General features: G+C 34.4%; 1 protein-coding gene across 2 annotated transcripts in view; it reads right to left on the bottom strand.

Annotated features, from left to right (window-relative positions):
* The window catches only part of TBCA (tubulin folding cofactor A), a 75,288-nt gene that overhangs the window by 49,320 nt on the left and 8,832 nt on the right, over nucleotides 1–17,136 (bottom strand). Inside the window, exon 1 of one of the 2 annotated variants that reach the window (XM_074360085.1) lies at nucleotides 13,000–13,052. The exons of the other annotated variant lie outside the window; for it this stretch is intronic. Coding sequence (XP_074216186.1) covers nucleotides 13,000–13,037 — 38 coding nt within the window. The 5' untranslated portion in view covers nucleotides 13,038–13,052. Of the gene's footprint in view, nucleotides 1–12,999; nucleotides 13,053–17,136 lie in introns of those variants that run through there. 2 annotated transcript variants of the gene reach the window in all.

The following is a 17,136-nucleotide window of genomic DNA, read 5'->3' on the forward strand; positions in this document are numbered from 1 at the left end:
ATGTATCAGTATTTATTCCTCCCATATAACTTCTACAAAACTTTGGTTATAGTAATCAAAATATAAGGCATCTATATACTTCAATCAAAAAAAAATATATATATATATACACAAAAAAACTTAAAAAAAAAAAGGTAAGGCAAAATTATTTCCTGTTACATTAAGAATTCTTAAAGACTGCATGGAACCTAGACTTTCAGAGCAGTTAGCATTTCTCAAAAGTATTCAGGAAAATGCACTGAGCTATAAGGGTCAAATATAGCAAATGGTTATTAGAGTTCACTACTGTATTAAAAGCTTAGAAAATGAATATAAAAGTGTTAGTCTTTCTTTAAAAGGCTAATGTCTATTAACAGCTTAAAACAGGGCACAGTAGGGGGTTAATACGTTGTTGTCTGAATCACTTTCATCAGTTTAAGTACCTATTAGTCCTTATTAGCAATGTGCTAGCAAGGTGCTATTGGTCTTTTAAAGTCTATTCTGCTTTTTCTTGGCCTATTTGCCTAGATAGATTCTTTGGCAATAGTATTTGAAATACAAAGTTTAGATTTGTATTTTTCTTTAGAATTTAAAATTTTAGATTTGTATTTTAAAAATGTTTTCTCATTTTAGGACTCTGTTCAAAGTAATTTAAATTGTTCAGCACATCTTTCTATCTAACCTGTTATTACCTTACAATTTTCAACAATATGAAAGTACTCTCCAAAATTTCTCTTAAGGGGAGAAATCAAGATGAACCTTTTCAGAAACTGAAGCAATTCATGCGCTCTCCTAAGTAAGAACACTAGTGCAGAAATGAATACAAAACAAATATTCACAAAGTAAAACTGGCCTGTTAAACCAACTTAGTTCTAGCATAACCAATGGCTGGTTATTCTTTGGATATCATAAATTTATTGTTTAAAAACTAAAATTCAAATACTGAAACTGAGAAATAACTTATGGTAAAAGTTTACTGAACCTAGTTTCAAGGACCAAACTTTGAATAAAATCTAACTTAAAATATTTTTTGTAACAGTTTAAAACAGAAGTCATTTTGAGGAATTCACCTTTGTGCAATGACATAATGTAACGCAGTAATTTTAGAAAGTTTTCCCGTTCTAGCTCTATCAGTAATTAGCTGGGTAATCTGGAGCAAATTATCTCCCTCTCTTGTTTGTTTTTGTGAGTGGAGTGGGAGTGATGGGATGGGGTGATGATGGGAACTGGGAGACAGAGAATCTCTAAGGCATGCTTCATCAGCTCTACAATTTAGTGTTTGAAAGGAAAAGATTTCCTCCTTTTAAAGGACTATAATCAGAAGTGAAATTAATTTAAACTGTTTAGCATACCTTTACACCTCATCTGTTTTTATCTTGTCATTGTCAACGATGGGGAAAGTACCTTCCTAAAAAAACTAAACATACTTGGGCATTTCTACTTATATTGTTGGAGTTCAGAACAAGTCTCTGCAAAATGTGCCACCTTAGCATGTGGATTATTTTGAGGTAAAAGGCAACAGAGACCCTTTGGGCTCAAGAGAAACTTCTGTCCCTCCCTTAACTACCAAGAAGAACCTAAATTGGAGGTCTTTCCCAGAATGAGAATTATTAGCAGAAATAAATTTTATCTGAGTGACCTATCTATATAGCAGGGCAAACATCTAATTGCCAAACACTTGCTCTTCATATTGTCCTATGAGATGCCCTTCCCTGCTTTGATGCTGCCAGCCCCTTTCCACACCTTAGCTCAGGATAGCATATAGACAACTGATCTTTGTGTAAACCAAGTTTGAAGACAAGTCACTTATACACAGATTTTTTTCAATAAATATACCTGTATGTACCAGTTCCACATCCACAGATTCAACCATCTGTGGATTCTGTACTACACTTACGATCTTCAGTTGGTGGAATCCACAGATGAGGAATCTGCAGATACGGAGGGCTGACTAAAACTTGAAACATTCAAGGATTTTGGTACCTGCAATGAGTCCTAGTACTAATCCCCAGTGGATACTGAGTGACAACTGTACCTCATTTTACTCTTTTGTCTCTGAACCTCTCAAGTATGTGGGGTTCCTGCATATACAAAATTAAATTAGATTTTCTCCTGTTAATCTGTCATGTCAATTTGATTATCAGACCAGTCTAAAGAACCTTTGAAGAGTAGAGAAAATTTTTCTTCCCCAACATTTTTGGCGAGCCAGCAAGGAGACCTCACCGACTGGGCACTGCTGACCCCTAAGCTCCTTTGGTAGAAAGATTTCATGACCTCCAATAAGAGCCAGCAAAAGAATTCTTACCACAACAGATGCTTGGAGCTCTACCTGCCAAGTCTGGTGGAAGCATAATGGTGATGAGAGTCTTGATTTTTCCTTTTCTAAACTTAGATTAGCAGGAGAAAATATATGTGGAACTAGCTCCTTGGGCTTAGCAACTCTTAGTTATTTGGTATGAGTACTCATGGGTTTTGTTGATCCTTTCCTTCCCAGAAGTGGTTATTGTTTTCTTGTTCTATGTCTTGTCTTAAGAGATTGGGTTTATGACTAGTGAAAATATTCTCTCTGGTCTCCACCATCCAAAAGGTGTGCTTATCAGGGAGCAACTGGTGGCCAGTTGAACAGACTAGGGTTCAGAGAATCTCCCTGTACTGGCCATGCCAGTTCTCAAAGGAGTTTGTTCCAGTCCATAAAGGGCCTTTGCCATCTCAACATCTGTGGATTTCAAACAAGGACTTTACTTTTCAGACTATTTTTAGAAGTTAACTTTCTGAATCTTGTAAGTGCTACATCTTTTTGTACTTTGTTGCGGGACACCTCTTTCATCTTTGGTTAAGCCATACTAAGAAGGCTTATTGGTTTGAGTCACTATTGAGATTTAATTGGCTCTATCTGAAAGAAAAAAATTTTTTTTACAGCTTTTATCCTAAACAATCACCTTACTGAAAGACAAAGTGGATCCAAAGAAGTATACTGGCTAGCCTTAGGAACTCCTTTAACAAAAGGATAGAAATTAAACTCCACATCCAACATAAATTACCCTTTCTTAAAATTCCAAGTGTTAAGTGCACCTTCTGGCACATCTGCTTATTTTATGTCTAAGAACTGCAGTGTTGGAAGCTGTAGACATCTTAGACATCTTTTTTTTTTTAAAGGCCAAAATCTTACTAAATTTGTTTTGTGTTCTGAAACTTGGTTTGGTGACCATCAGGTTGAGGACTCCAAAACATGGCTGGACAGAAATGTGGATTGAACTCCATTTGCAGCTAGGGTACTACCAAACTGTTGCCAGCACTTAGGAGAATTACAACCTAGAATTACAAAGGCCATTACGAGGAACACTCCGACTGAATAAGATCATTCAAAAAGTGCACTTAACCTGTGGACTGGGAGAAAATCTTTGCAAATGATACAACTAACATGGATGGACCTACAGATTATCATACTAAGTGAGGTAAGTCAGGGACAGAAAGACAAATATCACATGGTATCATTTATATGTGGAATCTAAAAGGTAATACAAATTAATATATTCACAAAACAGAAACAGACTCATAGACCTAGAAAACAAACTTATGGTTACAAAAGGGGAAAGCTGGGGGGCAGGGGAGAACAAACTAGGAGTATGGGATTAACACACCATTATATATAAAGTAGATAAACAACAAGGATTTACTGTACAGCATAGGGAACTATCTTATTTAATATCTAGTAATAACCTACAATGGAAAAGAGTCTGAAAAAGTATATATGTATGTGTGTGTGTGTATGTGTATTTGTGTGTGTGTGTGCGCGTGTGTGTATAAAACTGAATCACTTTGCTGTATACCTGAAACTAATACTGTAAATCAACTACAGTTCAATCAAAAAGTTAAATAATAAATAAATAAAAAGTGTACTTAGAAGCAAGGGCTTCCAAATCTAACAAATAGAATGGGATACCTATTTTAACTGGTATGCAGGCACCTCCAAAAGACTTCAAAATTCCAAAAGAGCTTCATTGAAAGATCTGTTGTAAAAGGCTTATGACAAGTTGAAGAGATAGGAGGTACCTAAAACAGGAGGACGGTGGGACTAATGTGACTCCTACTGCTTCTTTTCCTGACTACTCGTGTTTCACTAATTCTGTCTGAATTGCCTTTCCACTCAGAAGAGATGATTTAATAGTTATCTTTTAAAATAAGACCACCTAAGGCTACAGATTATCCTCTTTAGATATCTTTCACTTCTTGGCCAAAGGCCAAACTAACGACCAGAGTTGAAAAGAATTTCTTAGAGCGGAGAGTATTCTTAAAAATTTCTGTAAATGGATTACTTTCTGAAAATACTGGACAAACAACTAGGGCAGAAAAAAAGATGGGAGGCCACTGATCCAACTGAACTTGTGACCATAGCTGATATTCAGAGCCTGATAGGAAATTTTTTATGTCTTCTCCCCTAAGTTAAAATAAAACTATGTACCCAGAGGGAAAGAAGTAAATTGAGAATAATGTAGTTGGACAGAAGGATCAACCTATGATGTCATTTAAGTTACAACCTAATTCTTTTGAGGACAAATCTTTGCAAAACTGGTAATACAGCTTGAGAGGCCCATTCAAGCTCCATGCATTCTTTTTCACCAATCCCCAAACCTTCTCTATTTATCTAAAAAGCTGGTTAAGTAATCTCTCTTATTGAGAACTCTTAAGGAAACCATCCCCAAATCCTAAGAAGAGCAAAAATGGAAAAACAGGCTTTTAAAAAATACAAACTGCTATAGAAACACCCTCGCCCAAAACCTAATTCAAGGACAAATACAAATCTTAAATGCCTTCTCCACAAATAATAGTTTAAAAAAAAAGAAAAGCTTTAGCCATCTGAGTAGATAAACTTATTTCAACTGTTACTTTTGACTAATGAGTTTTGTATTTTTATACCTGATTCATGGCAAAATTTTTTTCCTAAGGTCTCTGTTTCTGTCTATGTGTTTAATGTATGTCTATCTATGTACATTATAGACATGGAATTTTTTTCCCTCTGAATGGTATTGCCAAAATTCATTTGTAAAAGTACTATTTAACTGGTGTAAAATCAAGCTTTTTATAAATGAAGTAATCTAAATCTCAGGAATATATTAGAGACTAACTCAAATGTTTTTTCAAGTTCCTGTGATCTAAATAAGAACTAGTTTAAATTCATTGGTTAATTAATACAGATATGTCTTTAGAGTTATTAGCATTAAGTATAATTCTTTCATTCTATCTAGGTTTATTTAAAGTCAAATAAGTCATGATATCTATTAAAAAATTTATCAGCCAGAAAGAGAACTTAGGATGATGACTGACAATGTCTAACATCTGATGAAGTTTTTGTAGATAATTTAAACATGATTGTTAAGAACAAACGAGTTAAATAAACGTAAATGAGGTAAGTGATTAAAGTGAACTTTTTAGCAATGATTTTTTTTTGTTTTATGATTAAAGAATTTCCCAAATCTCTTTGGTAACTTACACCTTAGAGTTTTGTTAAATTAATTAAGTTAAATAATGGTTAAGTTAAATTCAATGAATATCTTGATCATTTCCAAATAAGATAAAACATAGAAACATTAATTACTGAACACAGGTTTATCTAATTTTGGATTCCTATTACAAAGAAACTAAAGAAAAAAGTTGGGTGTGATAGCAAACATGTCTTCTGCCACAACAAAAGACTGTAATATTTAAAAGGGCACATGCTTCTAGAAATTATAAATTATACTTATAAATTTGATAATCTAATTAATGCTGGTATCATAGACATTTCATAACTGCTTAACTCTTAGTTCTCACTAGAAATTAAGGTTTTCAAGGATTATGAATTCCAGTTAATGTGTGTTATTAAGCCTACTGGAAATAACAGGAGAAACAACTCTGTATGCAAGAAAAGTAGGATCTGTTTTTCATCAAAAAGAACATGAGGATATGTGTGTTTTAAAAAGAGAGAGACAGAGAGGGGAAGAGAGAGGGAGTATTAACTTGTGTGGCCAAGCTGGCTAAAACAATAAAGTTTATTATAAGGGTTATGAAATGAAGCTTAAATATTAGTAGTGTACTTACATAAAGCTAGAACTTCATTTTTATCTGTTAAAAGGACAAAGTTTTAATGCACTATTGGTCAGCCCTTGATCAGCTATTATGAAAGTTTTTTTTTCCTCTTAAATAACCTGTCTAGAAAGCAAAGATTTTATTGCTTTTTTTGTTTTAAATCAGGTCTCTGATAACTTAGGAAAACTGAGTCCACTTAACATTAAAACAGCTAAATTTTGCTTACACCTGTGTAACGTTTTGTGTTTGCTTTTGATATCTTTTATTGTCACTATGGTCGAACAGATAATTAAGTATTGTTTCATAATGATCTGTGATCCTATTTAGTCAAGTGTCTTCCCCAAACTAAATACTAAATAAAGTCTTTCTGACCTCTCACTAACTTTGGGATTTTTCATCTCAAAGGATTTGCTCTCTCTCCTTATAAAAAGAGAACCACTATATTAATTAGGCTTATTTGGTATATTAAACTACATGTGAAGCATTTTCAAATAAGTGATGCAAAAACCTTCTTGGATTACATTTATGTGGATCTTCGTTATTAATATGTGTTCCTGAAATAATACAAAATTCTTAGAAATCTGATGTCTTAGTATAACATTATCAGTCACAATTCTAGTTATTATCCTAAAATGTTGTATGCCATGAAAATAAACAAATTTCCCTGTCTATTCCATTAAAACGAACCCTTAGCAAATCTTTAATAACAGACATTTAAGTCTTCTGCCATTTACAATTATTGTTTTACTCTGATGCTTTACAAAAATGTTCCTATAAAAATGCTTCATTTCATAAAAAATACCCTTATAAGTACTCTGCAATGCAGGTTTTTGATAAATGTTAGGATCATAACACTGAACTGAGTAAAAATTTCTAAAACTTTAATGGAAAACTGATTGACTCATAAAGCTGCTAACCCAAAATGAAGATCAACAAGAATTAATTATAGGAGACTAAATGAACTAATGAGGATGATCATAATTTCTATGACTTCTTATGCTGGTTTTCCAATATTTTGTTTCCCAGATACAAGGAAGCCTTTCCTCTTAAGCTCAATATAACTTACAGCAATTTGGTAAATTATATCTTTGTAAGCAGAACTGAAACATTTATCTCTTTCTCTCTAACTGATCCTTCCAGAATTTGTAAACTCTGAGTGAATATTCTTATTTTCATGGCAGTATAGTTATTTGCATAAATTTGAAAAGAATCTGTTCTCCTTATAACAGGATACATTAGACACATTGGTTGTATTGCCAAGGCTTTGGCTAAAATATCATATTTGAGAATGTCCCTAGACTCAGATAGGACCAAACAGCTTTAAGGAACTAACATTGACTTTATGAGCCAATAAAGCCCCTTGGAAAAACAGTCTAGTACCTTGCTTACAGAGTTCCCAGTAGCCTTACCTGTTGAGTAAGGAAGGTCACTTCCTGGTAGGAATAGGAACCTTGGGATATTTGGGAGACCTCAAGAAGGGAGGAGATCACCAAATCTATAGGTACTGCAGGAGTGTCTTACGGCAACTTTTGGCTTGGCTTCCTGGCCTTGAGGGGTATTTAAAAGTTTATGTGACATTCTCCAGGAGCATCCATGTTGCTGCAAATGGCGTTATGTTGTCAGTTTTTATGGCTGAATATTCTAAGTGAAGTAAGCCAGAAAGAGAAAGAAAACTACCTTATGAGATCGCTCACATGTGGAATCTAAAACAAAACAAAACAAAACACACAAAAAAAACCAAACAAAGCATAAATACAAAACAGAAATAGACTCATAGACATAGAATACAAACTTGTGGTTGCCAAGGGGGCAGGGGTGGGAAGGGACAAACTCAGATTTCAAAATTGTAGAATAGATAAACAAGATTATATGGTATAGCACAGGGAAATATATACAAGATCTTATGGTAGCTCACAGAGAAAAAAATGTGACAATGAATATATATATATGTTCATGTATAACTGAAAAATTGTGTTCTACACTGGAATTTGACACAACATTGTAAAATGATTATAAATCAGTAAAAAATGTTTAAAAAAAAACTATGTTCAACATGGAACATTAAACCATTTGAAAATTTCCCCTTGTTTGCTGAGTCAGATAAATCAATAAAACTATTGTTGAAAGTCAAAAAAAAAATAAATAAATAAAGGTTTATGTGAGATTACTTCTGAAAAAGTCCCAGCAAAGCATACTTAAAAGAACCTATATGATCAACTCTTATTCTTGTGGCACTTATGTAAATAACCCGGTCAAGTTTATTGAATGTAAATTTATTCTGCAAACAAAGTAGTCTTAATTTGGCTATCTTTGGTTAAAATTGGGGTAATTTTAGAGAAAAAAATATGTTTCATTAATATACTTTTATGGATACCTAGATTCTAGTACTGGTCATTGCATTTTAAGGTTTTGTTGTCTAACTGTAAACTGGACTGTATCCTGAATTCTCCTAATTTCCTCCAATATGTGGCTACAACTCTCCAAACTAATGCTTACAATTTTTCTCCCACCCTTCTGACTTGGAATCATTGAGAATTAAGACTGCCATTTTCTCAAAGCCGTGCAAACTAAAGTTAGACAACTTGACATAAATGTCATAGAAATCACAACAGCTCGTGTATGGACAATCTTTGTGCCTAATGCTGTATGGTCATTCAGAAAGATTATCAGACATACAAACTGCAAACCAGGAAAATCTATTAGGTTGTCACTGTCTGCCCTCACTCCATCTGAAGATGTTTAGAGCCGGACATCTAGAAATGTTCTCAACTGGCTGCATTCGGAATTCAGAAATTGGGATTATAGTCTGCTCCAATCATTAACTATTATTTTTCTTTTATTTCCATAGAAATGCCTCGTTAAATACCTGACTGCTTATACCATAGGCCTAACTTGGGAAGCTCACCTGCATCACTGCCTCCTGAAATGAAACACAACTGTTTAACTGAAATGACTTATTCTCAGGTCTAAGAGATTGATTGAGTGAGATAAAGTAATCTATCAACACACATTTTCTTGGGGAATTTCCAAAGGTGGGACTGAAGGAGCTCAGAATGAGCATCCTCAAAATATGCCACCTTAGCATGTAGATTATTTTGAGGTAAAAGACAAAAGAGACCTTGTGGGCTCAAGAAGAATTTCTGCCCCTCCCTTAACTACAAAGAAGAATTTAAACTGGGGGTCTTTCCCAGAACAAGAATTACTAGCAGAAAAAAATTTTATCTGAGTGACCGAACTATATAGCAGAGCAAACATCTAATTACCAAACATCTGCTCTTCTTATTGTCCTGTGAATTGCCCTCCACTCCTCTGAAGCCCCAGGCCCCTTTCTATTCCTTAGCTCAGGATGGCATACATATCTAATTTTACCCTTCTGTCTTTGAAACTCTCAGGTATCTGGGGTTTCTGTATGTATAAAATTAAATCTGACTTTCTCTTGTTAATTTATCTCCTGTCAATTTGATTAGACCAGCTGAAAGAACATTTGAAAGTTAGGGAAATATTTTTCCTCCCCAACACAGTTTAATTATTTCCAAACCAAAAGAATATTAAATGTATTTTAACAACTGTATTAAATTATTAGTGTAAGTAGCTCATACAACTTAATATTAAAAAAAAAAACAACCCAATCAAAAAATGGGCAGAAGACCTAAACAAGCAATTCTCCAATGAAGACATACAAATGGCCAATAGGCACATGAGAAAATGCTCAATATCACTAATTATCAGAGAAATGCAAACCAAAACTACAATGAAGTATCACCTCACAGCAGTCAGAATGGCTATCATTCAGAAGTCCACAAACGATAAATGCTAGAGGCTGTGGAGAAAAGGGAACCCTCCTACACTGCTGGTGGGAACGTAGTCTGGTGCAGCCATTATGGAAAACAGCATGGAGATTCCTCAAAAGACTTAAAGTAAACTTACCATATGATCCAGCAATCCCACTCCTGAGCATATATCCAGAGGGAACCTTAATTCAAAAAGATACATGCACCCCAGTGTTCACAGCAGCACTACTGACAACAGCCAAGACATGGAAACAACCTAAATGTCCATCGACAGATGACTGGATATAGAAGTTGTGGTATATTTATACAGTGAAATACCACTCAGTCATAAAAAATAATAAAATAATGCCATTTGCAGCAATATGGATGGACCTAGAGATTGTTATTGTAAATGAAGTAAGCCAGACAGAGAAAGAAAAATACCATATGATATCACTTATATGTGAAATCTTAAAAAAAAGGACAAACTTATTTACAAAACAGAAACTGACTCATAAACATAGAAAACAAACTTATGATTATGGGGGATAAGAGGAGAGGGTGGGAAGGGATAAACTGGGCTTTCAAGATTTGCAGATACTAACTAATATATATAACATAGATAAAGAACAAGTTTATAATGTACAGCAAGGGAAACTATATTCAGCATCTTGCAACTAACGATAAAAAGAATACGAAAACAAATATATGTATTTCATGTATGACTGAAGTATTGTCCTGCACACCAGAAATTGACACAACATTGTAAACTGACTATATGTCAATAAAAATATATACATATTATACATCTATGAAAAAAATCATTAGTGGAATTATAAATAGATAAAACTCTTTGGAGGGCAACTTGCCAGTATCTCTCAAAATTTAAAACACATAAGCCACCTGACCCAGCAAATGGTAGCAGACTATACCACCCTGAAATAGGTCACTTTGGCATAAGGATAATTTTGAGCTGAAGGCAATTGAGAAAAAGTAGATATAAGAAAAGTCATCTGCCCTTCCCTATTTACCTAAAAGCTGGACATAAATTTGTGAAAGTGTCTCCCCTTCCCCCTCTACCACAAGACAGAAAATTAATCACCAGATTAATCACTCTAGACCCTTATTAACCCAGAGAGGCATCAGGGGAATATACATAACAAACTTTTCTGATAAGCCCTTATCATCCTTAGTTCCCCTATATATATATTTACCTCCTCACAATCTGCCCCAAACTCAAAAGTCTTTTTCCTTTGTATTATCCCTTTTCTACAAATTTGTTGTTCTTTTGTTAAGATGCTACATACAGTCAAGTTCTAACCTTTCTGAGTTATTCATTACTGAATAGTTCTCTGTGGTTTTGTGTTAATAAACTTGCTTGGTTTTTTCCCTTGGTAATCTTTGTCATCTAATTTATAGAGTCTCAGCCACAGTATTTAGAAGGGTAGAGAAAAAAGTTTCTCCTCCCCTATGCCAACAGTTCAACTTGCAGAAACTTATTTTACAAATGTGCAGGTAGATCTGTAGAACTACACACATGAGGAAATTCATTGATGTATTTTCCAAACCATTGAAATACTGGAAACAATACAGAGGTTTATCAAGAGAAAACTGGGTTTTTAAAAAATGTGCTATATCCATACAGAATACTTTAAAAGGAACTGAGGCTGCTCTATATATTCTAATATCAAAGAACAAAAAATTCAATGTGCAAAACAGTGTCTACAGAGTATACTATCATTTATTTTTGTTTTTAAAGACATAGATGTAAATATTTGTGCATGCACATAATAGCTCTAGAAGGATACAGAAATGAGTAATGATGTTGGCTCCAAGAGGGGAAAACTGGGTGGCAAGTGCATAGAGGTGGCAGATTCATGTTTCACTGTGTATCTATCTTTTTGTACCTTTGGAATTTTGTGCCATGTCTATACTGAAAATTGTTCAAAAGACTATTTGGATATATTAAAGAGAGAGGAAGAATAAGATATTGTTTTTATTCTCAAGGAACTTAAAATGTTACAGATGACAAAGGCTTTATCTTCAGAATATATAAGCAGCTCATATGACTTAATAAGAAAAAAACAAACAATCCAATCCAAAAAAGGGGAAAAGACCTAAACAAGCAATTCTGCAATGATCAACAGGCACATGAAAAAATGCTCAATATCACTAATTATCAGAGAAATGCAAATCAAAACTACAATGAGGTATCACCTCACAACAGTCAGAATGGCCATCATTCAAAAGTCCACAAATGACAAACACTGGAGAGGATGTGGAGAAAAGGGAACTCTCCTATACTGCTGGTGGGAATGCAGTTTGGTGCAGCCACTGTGGAAAACAGTATGGAGGTTCCTCAAAAGACTAGGAATAGACTTACCAGATGACCCAGCAATCCCTTTCCTGGGCATATATCCAGAAGGAATCCTACTTCAAAAAGACACCTGCACCCCAATGTTCATAGCAGCACTATTTACAATAGTAAAGACATGGAAACAGCCTAAATGTCCATCAACAGATGACTGGATAAAGAAGATGTGGTATATTTATACAATGGAATACTACTCAGCCATAAAAACCGACAACATAACGCCATTTGCAGCAACATGGATGCTCCTGGAGAATGTCATTCTAAGCGAAGTAAGCCAGAAAGAGAAAGAAAAATACCACATGAGATCGTGCATATGTAGAATCTAAAAAGAAAAGAAAAGAAAAGAAAAGGAAAGGAAAGGAAAAAGGAAAGGAAAGGAAAGGAAAGGAAAGGAAAGGAAAGGAAAGGAAAGGAAAGGAAAGGAAAGGAAAGAGAAGGAAAGAAAAAGACAAATGAACATAAATACAAAACAGAAACAGACTCAGACATAGAATACAAACTTGTGGAGTTGCCAGGGGGAGGAGGGTGGGAAGGGACAGACTGGGAGTTCGAAATTTGTAGATACTGACAGGTATATATAGAATAGATTAAAAAAATTATACTGTACAGCACAGGGAAATATATACAAGATTTTGTGGTAGCTCACAGTGAAAAAGAATGTGACATGAATGTATGTATGTTCATGTATAACTGAAAAATTGTGCTCTACACTGGAAATTGACACAACATTGTAAACTGACTATAACTCAATAAAATAAAAAACTTTTAAAATGTTACATAGAGTAAATTCATTCATTTTACAATATTTACCAGGAGTCTTTTTTTTGTGTCAGGCATCTGAGGGACATATTCCTGCCTTCAAGGAGCTTATATCCTATAGGAGATTAAGGTACAATGTTATGGCGGCTAGAGAAAGAAAGTCTAGTCCAAGTGAAGCAATAATCAGAGCAGACTTCTGACATTTTCAATTTTCACATCATTATTCAGAAATAAGTGAAAACAGTCTAAGTTCCCCTAAAATAGATGAGCAATAGCAAAAAACAACAACAAAAAAACAGTGACAGATATAAGCAGAAGTTACTAGAAGCAGGAACACTAAGAGACATGTTAATGGCTGACAATATTACATGAAAACAAGAGACAGAAAATATTTATTTAAAACATTTTTTTTTAAATTGAGGCAGTGGGGATTGAACCCAGGACCTCATGCACGCCAAGTATGTGCTCTATCTCTAAACTACACCCTCTACCCCCTAGAAAAAATTTAGAGCAAACATGAAACCAGGTTATCACAATGTAAGTTATTCTCCATTTAGGGACTCAGTTATAATATAAAAATGTTAATTACCCACAGGTTTTTAGGGATCTCAGTAATCATATTTTCCATAGGAAAAATGCTATACATGTACTTGGTGTTAAGCTTCATAAAATGTCCCACAAAAGTCTATTTAATGTTATTGAGTACATGAATGAAACACTTTCTACAGGATATTATGTTTACTGTGTATAACTAAGCTCAGAAGGAAAAAGAAATTCAAAACAAATGCCAAGAATGCCTCCTAATTTATTGCAGTCTTTGCAACAGAACTGGTGACTCTTCTACCTCCTAGGAGGTAGGTTGAAGGAATGGAACAGAAGGACATAGTCTGAGAACAAATGGTTGGGATTAAGGCAAGATAAGTCTAACTGTCCCTTCCTCCTCTCCCTCTTTCTTCCACCTGCACTGATCAAAGAACAGCACTGAACTAGGCAAGAGTTGAGAGTTGAGGGGGAGGGTTAAAGACAGACAGCATTCTTCCCTATTTCTGATGCAGAGGATCAGTCAGACCTCAAGAGGACACTGAAATGGAGGGGGAAAGAGGGGTAAAAGTTAAACCTAAAGCCAGAGAATTTACAAGGAAGGAAGGAAGGAAGGGACAGAAAGGAAGAAATACAATCTCTAGTCTGTTCAATAAAGGAAATCACTCCTTACATTATACATAGGTACACCTAAATTAGGGATTAGAGTAATGATATCAATTAGTACTCTACTGCAAGTAACAGGATTTCAACTCAAGGGATTTAAACACTATAGAGATTTTCTGGCTCATGTAACTAAATTCCAGGGGGAGGATCTGCTTTAAGGTTGTCTGATCCAGCAGAAATGCCATTAAGAACCTTCCTTTTGTCTCTTCACTCTGCTACCTATGGTACAAGCTTCATCCCAAGGCCAGATTCCCTAGTGCTAAAGGAATGCTGCAGCCACAATCAGTTACATGGAAGAAAGCACTTCTGTCCCAGAATTCTAAGCAAGAGTTCTGAAATGTACCTTATTTAAATCAGCCTAAATCACATGTCCACCCAGGGTGAATTTCTGTAATAGGGAAATGGAATATGATTGGCTAATATCACTCAGAGGCCCATTTCTAAAGCTAGAGGTGGAGCAGTTTCCCTCAAAGAACATGAGCTGTTTTTATGCTGTAACAAACAGTGGACAGTGTTAATGAAAATACAGGTATATATCAGGCAGAAAAACCAGATACTGAGGAGGCAGCCACAGCGTTCACCATAAGATGTCAAAATGAATATCCAGAGTCATCTCAGAAATGTTACATATAAGTATAATGGAAAAGAACCTGAAAATATATGTATATATATGTATGTACATGCATAACTGAATCGCATTGCTGTACACCTGAAACTAACATTGTAAATCAACTACACTTCAATAAGAAATAAAATTAAAAAAAAAAGTTATGCACAATATTACCCATTCAAAACACAGAAAATCATCAGAATTACTCTTTTTACAAACAAAAGCCAATGTTGGTTCCTGAGACTTCTACTTAATCTAGTATTAGAAATGCTACAGTAGTTTAAAAAGAGTAATATAAATATAAAAAATAAAAATATCTAATTGAGACCTACATATTTTCTAATTCCTATATGATATTTAAAAGATGATATAAATAAATAAAAATTAAACATCTTGCTCTTGGTTGGGGGGGGCAGGTAGAGAAGACTGAAGGTATGTATGCCTGCCAGATTTTCAAACCTATGGCAGTGACAATTACAAAAACATACAGTACTAGATTAAAAATCATCAACAGTAAATTAAAATCTTTCTCTAGAAATGCTGTGCCAAACTTAAAAACTTAAGGCATCATAAATCAGAATTAACAGAAATCACTATCTCAAAATGATTCTGTACTCCTATATTCACTGCAGCATTGTTTACAATAGCCAAGACACAGAAACCTGAGTGTCCACTGACAGATGAAGGGGGAGAAAGAATGTGGTTTAAAAAATAAATGTATACACACACACTGGAATATTATTCAGCCATAAAAAAGGAAATCCTGCCATTCCCGACAACATGGATAGACACTGAAGGCATTATGCTAAGTGAAATAAGTCAGACAGAGAAAGACAAATACTGTCTGATCTCACTTACATGAAGACTCCAAAAAACCAAACTCATAGTTTTGGATTGATTTAGTTTGGTTAATACAGGTGAGGGATAGAAGGGGGGTGGGATGAGTGAAGGTGACCAAATGGTACAAACTTCCAGTTATAAACAAACATAAGTACTGGGGACATAATGTACAGCATGGTGACTATAATTAACAATACTGTATTGTATTTTTGAAAGTTACTAAGAAAGTAGATCTTTAAAGTTCTCATCATAAGAAAAAAATTACAACTGTGTGAGCTGATGCTAACTAAACTTACTGTGGTAATCACTTTGCAATATATACATATATCAAATCATTATGTTGCACACTGAATAAATACAATGTTATATGTCAATTATATCTCAATAAAACTGGAAAAAATTTTACAGAATTAATGTAACATTTAATAAGTAATATTGTTGGCCTTCCTTGGCCTCAGCTCCAATCTGATCAACCCAGAACCAAAATGATTTTCAAACCTCACTATCCCCACCTCTATCTGCAGGCTTCTTCTCAGCCCCCAAGCATCGAACACTGAATGCACAATCCTGGAAATGGTTAGGGCTGCCCTTTCCAAAGGAACCCCCTTTCCCACCAGGTAAAAACCCTGGGCTGCTTGAGGCATACACATTATTCTACACGAGGAGGAAGGAGGCAATAAAGTTTGTGCTTGTAGGACTGGAGCCTCACATTCCTTTTATTCTCTTCATCTGTGGAGATGCTTATTTAAAAAGATAATCAAAATAATTTAACTTTTTTTACAAAATGAAAGGTATAAAAACAACATTATTAGAGTAAAATTAAGACGTCTACCAAACTTTAGAGAGGATGTGGATCAATGAAAGGAACTCTCATACAATGCAGTTGAGAATGTAAAATTGTACAATCCCTTAGGAAAACAGTTTGGCATTATCTTACAGAGTAGAACATTCATATACCTCATGACCCAACAATTCCATTCCTGGATACATACCCAAGAAAAATTGTCATGCATCATTACCAAGGACATGAACAAGAATGTATGTAGAAACACAGTTAGCAAATGCACAATCCAAATGCCCATCAAGAGAAGAATGGATAAACTGTGATATTATCACACAATGGAACATTACATAACAGTCAAAATGAACATACTGCACCTAAATATAAAAACATGGATGAATTTTACCAATATAACACCAAAAAATATTAAGTCCTAGATGATATTCTTACAAACTAAAAAATAACAAAACAGTATACATCTTAGTAAGACACAAATAATACAGTTACATAAAATAAAAAAGCAAGGTAATAAACACAAGATTAAAAACAGTTACCTCAGGTGAGGGGAGGAGCACAAAATCAGATGTGTTATCATTATTTTAGTTCTAAGATGTACACTGCTTTTGTCCATACATACTTTTTGTGACTACTCTTTTCTAAGATAAACTTTGTAAGAGTGCAGTAAGAGTAAAACTGGCCCTAACACATTGTGTTAATGACGTTTTTATATAGTACTTTTTAAGACGTTTAA

The sequence above is a fragment of the Camelus bactrianus genome, chromosome 3 (genome assembly GCF_048773025.1).
Source record: "Camelus bactrianus isolate YW-2024 breed Bactrian camel chromosome 3, ASM4877302v1, whole genome shotgun sequence".
NCBI classification, from domain to species: Eukaryota; Metazoa; Chordata; class Mammalia; order Artiodactyla; family Camelidae; genus Camelus; species Camelus bactrianus.